Raw genomic sequence first — 8,769 nt, 5'->3', positions numbered from 1 at the left:
TTTACACCGAAAATCCCCCGTAAATTTACTCCTCCTGCCTTCTAAATCGATCGAGATTATCTGACTTTACTTCCTCTCTCATATATAGGCTAATACATAGATCCCATAATCATCGGGTCCACGTGTTAATCATCCCATCGGAGAAAAATTAAGTCGAGAGGAGCTTCTTCTCCCAGTGAGGGCGAGACCATAAACATCAAGCCAAACCCCTCGCGCTCTCTCTGGCTTTGCCTGTCCCTCTCTCGCTCTTCCACTCTTGATGGACACCAAGGACGCAGCCTCCAAGCTCCACTCTCCCACCACTCCCCTCCTCGCCGCCCACCATGGCCGACACGGCCACCACGCGCCGGCGGAGGCGGCGCCGCCGCCGCCGCGGCGCGGGGCGCTGCTGCTGGCGGCGAATTACGCGGCGTTGTTCGTCGGGTCGCTGTCGGCCAGCCTGCTGTCGCGGTTCTACTTCGCGCACGGCGGCGCCGACCGGTGGCTGGCGACGCTCGTGCAGTCTGCGGGGTTCCCGGCGCTGCTGCTGCTGCTGGTGTGCGCGCGGCCGCGGCGGCGGCGGCCGTTCGGCGGGTTCACGCCGCGGCTGGTGGCGTGCTGCGTGCTTCTCGGGCTGGTGATGGGCCTGAACAACCTGCTCTACTCGTGCGGCACGTCGTACCTGCCGGTGTCCACCACCGCGCTGCTGCTCTCCATGCAGCTCGCCTTCACGCTTGCGCTCGCCGCGGCGCTCGTGCGCGTGCCGCTCTCCTTCGCCAACCTCAACGCCGTCGTGCTCCTCACGCTCTCGTCCCTGCTCCTCGCACTCCGGCAAGGGCACGGCGCGGGCGGCTCCGCCGACGCTGACGCCGCCGCCACCAGCCCGGACTACCTCGTCGGCGTCGCTGCGACCCTCGGAGCCGCTCTGCTCTTCGCGCTCTACCTCCCGGCGGCCGAGCTCGTGTACCGGCACGGCGGGGTGACGGGCTTCGGCATGGTGGTGGAGGCGCAGGTGATCATGGAGGCGGTCGCGACGGCCGTCGGCGCGGCCGGCATGGCGTCGTCGTCGGCCGGCGGCGGCGGCAGCCTCTGGCCATGGGACGGCGTGGAGGCCTCGTGGGATCTCTCGCCGGCGGCCTACTACGCGGTGGTCGGGGCGGCCGTGCTGAGCTGGCAGCTCTGCTTCCTCGGCACGGCTGGCACGGTGTTCCTCACGACGTCCCTGCACGGCGGCATCTGCATGACGGCGCTGCTGGCCGTGAACGTCGCCGGCGGCGTGGTCGTGTTCGGCGACGAGTTCGGGCCGGAGAAGGCGGTGGCGATGCTGCTCTGCCTCTGGGCCTTCTCGTCCTACGTCTACGGCGAGTACAAGAAAGGGGACAAGGCCGCCATGGGAGACGAGGACGACCAAGGGGTTCTGGATCGTGTCTAAATTCTGCTTTTTTCTTTTAGATTAAAAAAAAGACAACAAAATGAAAGCACTTTTAATACCTTTTTTTTTCCTCCTCTTTCACGTGTATAACCACCCTGCACATAATGTGAAAAGTTACTAGCTTTTAATGATCCTCTCTGGCTGCTAATCTGAAGTATAATTTTATTTTTTGCTGACAAAAAAAAAATTCCTGCGAGGAGAGCAATAGTGAGAGTGAATCAGCAGCTCACAGTGGCTGTCCACGGTGGGTGAGCAGGGACCGTAAGTACCCTGGAACCACCAGCTCAATCAAATTATGAAACCACTGTACAAACCGTGAAGAATTTTCAGAAAGCTTTAAAACATAGTACCATTTGTAGGGGGATGCGCTGTTTAAATCCTATGTAAAGTTTGGAGATCTATTTGAAAGATATGAAATCTACAACCAGTGATATCAAATCACACAGACAACGGAATTAAAGCGTTTCAACCGTGCTCACTTCCAAATTCATATCTTCCCCCACGAAACTAACAATGATCTTGAAATTTCACATAAGAATGTACTACCGCACCTCCATATATTTGGTAAACTTTGAATGTCTCTTTGGTTCGAAGGATTTTCAATGGGAAAATGAATGAATTAAACTGCTTCCTCTAAAAATACTATAAAATTCATATGATCCGAAGAAAAAGCCCTAAAGTAGTATGCACATCTTGTAGAGTGGTTGCCATGGTTTCACTAAAATTGGTGGATTAATTCCACATGGTATTTTTGCATAGTACCAATTGTTACAGCTCCATATTCCTAGGGCAACTACAGTGATCTCATATCGGCATCTATTGGCAAGAGTTTCAGTATGTTCCAGGGTGTATTCAGTGGCAGACATTGGGGGCCCAGCTAGTGATCCTGAGCAATCGGCCTATCGGACGAGCTGGCCGGATCGACGAGCCGCAGCACAGAGACGGGCTCAGAAGATTTTGTGTCTGCCACTGTCTTCTGTATCTTTTGTAGCTATGCCTTTACAGGCCCTGCTATAGTCAACGTCTTATTTGAGCAACTAGCTATAGTTGATAGGCAAGGTTGAAAGCTACGCTAGTGTACCATGGAATCTGCAACTATCGAAGAAAAACCTGATCTTTAGCTGCAAGTCTGATATTAGGCTGTGTTGCCTCCTGCTGAAAAATAAAAACATTTCTGATTTTTTCATAGAAATTGAATAGTATAAACGATATATTTAACTACTGCAAAGTTAAAATTTATTTAGAAAATCAGATTATATATATTAAAAATGTATCATTTAATAGTTTGGTAGCGTGTATAAAAGTTAAGGAAAAAGGTAGGATAAAGCTGGTTGAACGAACACAACATTTGTACTCTGTTCAAGATAAGATCATCTTTTCCTATATTTGTTTGCCCCCAAAAAAGTTTACTTTAAATAATCACTATATTAAAAGTTTATGAAAATAGAGAACAAATGCACTAAAATTTGATAAAGTGGATGATAATTACTTTGAGATTTGATAAAGTGAAAAATTTTAATCTTCTGGTCTTTGTATTGGTATGGGTGAGTGAAAAATAAAGTTATTTTAGGACGAAATGAGTACGAATCACAATCACTCGTTAAGGTAGATCATACTACCATTGATGCGTCCTCTTTTTTTTTAAGTTTTAATGTATTTGTTCTCCACTTTACCAAATTATAACATGAAAATTGCTTAAGAAATAAAATATTTTTGAGATAAATAGACCTGAAACAAAAGTTCTTTCTGGGACAGTAGTATCACGTTCCTATACTAATTATACACGACAGGAGAAACAATTTCCTGTGTTAGTAAGTACTATACTAATTTCACCCATCTATTTGCTTTTTACTTATGCCTTTACGTCAAAATTTAAATTTTTAATCTTAAATTTAAAATATATTTGAGATTTTTCATCATAATTTATTTTAAATGTTGACTTTTAGATCGCTAAGAACACGTATATAAAAATTTATTTGTAAATATGTCGATTATTTTTTCTTGAATAAGCGAAACAATCACCCCTCACTACTATGGGTATAATTAAACATAGTTATATTTCAATCGACCTTACCTATTTATACCACCTACTACCTAACTACTACTCCTATGTTGTAGCAAAATAATTTTTGTACGGACAGAACTTATAAAGAATGATTTAGATTGTTTTTATTGGTAGTGTTATATTGAAACCACCATCAAATCATTTAGGTAGATCATATTATCATAACAATTAACCATAACTTTTCAAGTGAGATATCCCATAGCGAATCAACAGGACTCTCTTTAGTTTCCTTTTTCACTTTAAGCTAAAAGGAAGAATCCAAACTCCAGTACAATTCGAGACTTACTAATTCTAATGTTTAAAACTATTAGATTAAGAAAAATTAAATTGATAAGTCGTCAGTGATTAGTTCCACATTTGAGAATTATTAAACAACGAAAACCACAATTAAAATTATATTTACTAAGTACAAAACTCTGTAAAATAAATAAATAATCACCGGCAAAGGATTTGGTTGGAAATTTTTATCCCGCTTGACTTAGGTGCTCTGTGGGACTAAAAATCAAGTACAATTTTGTAATTATTAATTTTGACTTTCTTAATTAAATTGTAGAAAAAAAGGAAAAATTAAGACTCCAACATGAATACAGATTAGTACCTATAAAACTCCAGATTATGAAATATTAAATTAATACTAGATCTATCCTAAAATATAAACACTTCTAGATTATTTAACTGAGATTAACGTTGAGAAGAAAATAATACGGTGTTTCTAAATAAATGAGGAATGATTGACATTGGAGGGCAGCTGAGAATAAATGAAAAAAATAGATGATAAGTGATTAATCATACAGTACTGTAAACAATAGTCAGGGCGATGTATAGGTTCCAGCAACTAGCTAAAACCAAACTACTAACGAACAATAGCAGAATATATCTGGGCAACCGCCCCACCTCTCCAACTTGGTTGTGCTTTGACAATAAAATATTTAGATTATATTTGTAATTTTGCAACAAATTCCATACTTTTTTGCAGTAACCTTTCTTTTCACTAAATTATACTACCTCTGTTTCATAATCTAAGATATTTGACTTTTTGTTGTAGCGTTTGATCATTCGTCGTATTCAAAAATTTAGTACAAATATAAAAAATGACAAGTTGTGCTTAAAGTTCTTTTAATAATAAAATAAGTCACAAGCAAGATAACGATATTTCTATAATTAATTTTTAAATAAGATAAATTGTCAAACATTGTAAGAAAAAAGTCAAATATCTTACATTATAAAACGGGGAGAGTAACGTGGAAAATATGATATTCAATTTATAGCTTTAATAAAATAGTGAATATAATAGTTGCATAAAGCCCGTTGGGGCCGTGGATATAATAGCTCCATAAGGTCCTTGTCTTTGCTTGATTTGGAAATAAAGGTACATATACTAATAGACATTAAAAAAAAGGGCTTGTATATATCCCACTAGCGTTTGGCATAATTTTCAATCTGATATTGTTCCCTAAAAACCCTGAAAGTTCTCAACACGTTTATACTGCTTGATTTGGCTAATGACTAGATTGCCCTTAAAATTTTCACAAAAAATAAAATAAATGGTACCCCGTTCTCATGCACCGTTGTTTCCCAGGGGAGACAGGGTAGTCCTACCACGTGTATATGTTACTGACCACATCAACTTATTTCTTTACCATAAAAAGGTACCTTGAGTTGAGAAAAACTAATGTCATCGAAGTCGTGGTTGAAGACATCAAATCGTTCTGTACTTTTTATCAGTTTTCTACTCTGATTGCCTACTCGTAATCTACATTTATGAGAAGACAATTGGGGACAAAAAAATATAATATTTACTTATAAATCAACAATATATTAAATTTCACTTTATATTTCTTTTTCTAAGTGTTTGCTCGGGGTCTTATTGATGAGGTTATCCTCCTTTGGATACATAAATACAAAACACTTCTCAAGTTATTATGCTAGGTCCAATATATAGAGTTTGTGCCCGTCAATTAAATTTACAGGTGAGCTCATTTCTGAGTATTTTCTTATAGTTTTGAGAATATATTACTACCTAATAATATTAGGATCACAAAAGTACTACGAAATTACAGGTGAGCTCATCTCTGAGTACTTTTTTATATAGTTTTGAGAATATATTACTACCTAATAATATTAGGATCACAAAAGTACTACGAAAGATGTGTAGAGTTGGAGAAGACTATTAAAGATGTCCAAGTAAAACAACAGGCCTAGTCTAACTCAAGCTCAAGTCAGCATCAACCTCTAGGACCATCTTGTCGTAAAATGGAGACTCAGGATGCGGACTATCAAAGATGTCCAAGTAAAACAACAGGCCTAGTCTAACTCGAGCTCAAGTTAGCATCAACCTCTAGGACCATCTTGTCGTAAAACGGAGACTCAGGATGCGTATGGACTCTGTTTTTGATAATCCACATATGAATGAAAATATAATTTTATAATCTATCAATGACTTTGGTTTGACATAAAAATTACATCGGAATCAATGGGAGCCGTCAAAACAAGTCAGCGTTCAAAATCTACCAGAGTGTTGCAACATCGTTTTTTTTATGTTAGGCCACATAACATCTTAGAACACACTAGGGGGCGCATCCACCGGGAACCATGTCCCAGATACTATATTTAGTCACCACCTCCACGTTAGTTTTTTTGGGGGGGGGTCTTAGATTAATTATGCCATCGCAATGTCACGAATAGATCGGTTTGTGAAACTCCAACTTTTAGTTCCTAATTTATCAATTCATCTACAATTAAGTTTCTATCTAGTTTTGTTATTGCTTGTGTTTTTTGATTCACACGCAGTGATTAGCCTTCTCGGTGAGTTCAATCGGGTTTTGCCTCGATTGATAACCAGAGAAGACAAGTGCTAAGATTGCAGGGTTCAGATCGTGTTGATCGGAAGTTGGATCACGTGTGTCAAGTTTTCGCCAAATCGATAACTATAATCATCTAATGCAAGATTGGGCACCCCAATTCCATCACTTGTTATTTAATAGTTTGTTTCAGATAGTTGATTTCGAGATAAATCAAATGACATAATGACTAAGGCGGAGGCTTTATATTGATTGGCGCCAAATAACAACTAAGTAGAGTGAAGACCAACAACTCCACAACTAAATCTCAAAAATATATCTTGGTCAAAAGATACCCATTGCTCGAAAATCTACATCAGCTGATCGCTTGGACAACAAGTCCAATCATCAATATATAAGAAAAAGATTAACAAAAAATAGGAGGTCTTATGACCCCATATACGGTGGTGTCGGAGCGTGAGCTCCTCAAGTGGGGATCTGTGGGATCCCCTTTGTGAGTTTGGCCTAGGGGTACAGAGTTAGGGCCCGAAAGCCTCAATGCAAATATGGAAGTAAATGCGAGAATCGGCTCTTCGCCGAGGGGCTTCTGGAAGACAAAGAGAATTATACAGGTTTAGGCCGCCATGAGGCGTAATATCCTACTCCTGTTGTTTGAGCACTATCTGAGTGAATGTGTTACAAGCTTCTATTTCTTCCAAGTCGGAGTCCCCATTTGTGTTAGCTAGGGCCTCCTTTTATATGGGCAAGGGGACACTATAACGGCTATAACCCCTATCCACAGCAGCTATGTAGGTAATCATTTGGCCTGCAAGAAGTAGGTCTCGTTCTCTCCAGGATATGCGGCAGGGCCTTGCTGACGCCGTCCTATCCTCCATCCGGTCCCGTCTGTCAGGGAGTGGGTGAGGCGTGACAGTCACGTTCTTTCTCCCGGTCCCGTCTCTTAGGGAGTGGGTGAGGCATGGCAGCCACATCCTCTCCCTCCGGTCCCGTCTGTTAGCGGGTAGGTGCGAGAGGAGGAGGAGGCACTACTTGGAACTTGCCAACTCGAGTCGAGTAGCCACCCCTACCTCCTTGCAGTCGTCCGTCGCATTTAATGCGACGACGATGACGGGAGGACATGCCACCCTTAACTTGACAGGGATGTCATTGTGCTGTCAGAATGACATGTCCCAACCTACCTTTCATCTAGGGGAGAATAGAGAAGAGGCGCATGCCTACATCATATTTAATGCAGCGCTGGCGCGCGCCCGTGCCCATCATGAGGGTGGCACGAAGTGCCAGGCGCCCCTTTTGTCGTAATAGATGCAGTCATGAAGTGCTGAGACTACGCCCGACGCGTGGTGGGCCCATAGGCTGCGATCCACGTGCCTGAGGGGGCGGGGGTGCCCCGACCCTCCTTGCTCTTGGTTGCAGCCTTTCTTTCAGGCCCGACCCTAGGGCACATGGTCTTGACAGGGCCGACCCCTTTGCCCCCCTTCTTTTCGGGGGGCTCGGGTGTTGGCCCACAGTCACCGTGTGCCAACCGAGCGCAGGAGATACCCTCGGGCCCACGTCTCCGACAGGTGGCTACGTGTGACGTTTCGCATCACACGATATCTCCAAGCTCTTCATCTCTACCAAAAGCAAAGTTGGGCAAAGGATTCCAACAAGACGGTTTGAGTACCCCCAACCAGATGCATAAAAGATAACGGATAAAGAAGGACGGCAAACCTGTAAGTTCTTACATGTATACATTTAAATCGTGTACCTTCTAGTTCCTACTATTCCAAATCTCTTGCCCCTATACTTGCGCTCCTTGACTAATCATATCTTTGAGTAGTCGGAGCAGACAAGATCTCCTTCGGATATGTACATATTTGTTTGAATGGTATATAAACTTGAAATTTCGTGTTCCGGAATCGGCAAACATCATATTGTTAACCGCAAGGAAAAAAGGCTGATATTGTTTGGTTAGAATCCATGTGAAATGATGAATATAATAACATATATAAGGGGAGTATGGGACTAACTGAGTGGTGGTAGTAGTGTTTCAAAGAGCAGACTAAAAGGTCAGTGATACGATGATATCACATCGACGAAGACCATATGTTGTAGTTGAGGTAGGGTGGTTTGGAGGACAACTAGGATGGAGGATCTCCAAATTTGGTGGCCAAGGTCATGGAGAACGGGAGGATCTAGCTGCTATAATTTTTTTTTTTTGTTTCAAGGGTTGAAAACAAGCTAAAGGGAAAACACTCAAACTAAGTAAATAAACCTTATTATTGGTGGTGACTGGTGAGTACATAGGTCAAAAGTAGATAAGGGTATAGAAGGAATAAGATTCATCGATTTAGGTACTGATGGTAGGTAAGAGGATATAAGTGAACATATTTTCAAGACAAACGGAAAAGAGTGTATATAGGTTAAGAAGGAACTTATTTTAGGAGTAACATTCGCCTAATGTCTAAGCCTAAATCTATAGATGATAGGGAGATTAGATGGTCGATTGTTTA

At 42.3% G+C, this 8,769-nt stretch overlaps 1 protein-coding gene across 1 annotated transcript; it reads left to right on the top strand.

Annotated features, from left to right (window-relative positions):
- LOC121055001 (probable purine permease 4) lies at positions 1–1,542 on the top strand. Its single transcript, XM_040526318.1, has one exon. It carries the CDS (start codon positions 260–262, stop codon positions 1,409–1,411), a length of 1,152 nt encoding a protein of 383 aa, XP_040382252.1. The 5' UTR covers positions 1–259; the 3' UTR covers positions 1,412–1,542.
- Positions 1,543–8,769: the final 7,227 nt, after the last annotated feature.

The sequence above is a fragment of the Oryza brachyantha genome, chromosome 1, assembly GCF_000231095.2.
Source record: "Oryza brachyantha chromosome 1, ObraRS2, whole genome shotgun sequence".
Taxonomy (NCBI): Eukaryota; Viridiplantae; Streptophyta; class Magnoliopsida; order Poales; family Poaceae; genus Oryza; species Oryza brachyantha.
The sequence above is the reverse complement of the archived record's forward strand: the minus strand, read 5'-3'. Positions and strand labels throughout refer to the sequence as shown.

Bases quoted from the DNA above. Each gene is read 5' to 3' on its own strand.
- LOC121055001 (XM_040526318.1), top strand. From the start codon at position 260: ATGGACACCAAGGACGCAGCCTCCAAGCTCCACTCTCCCACCACTCCC.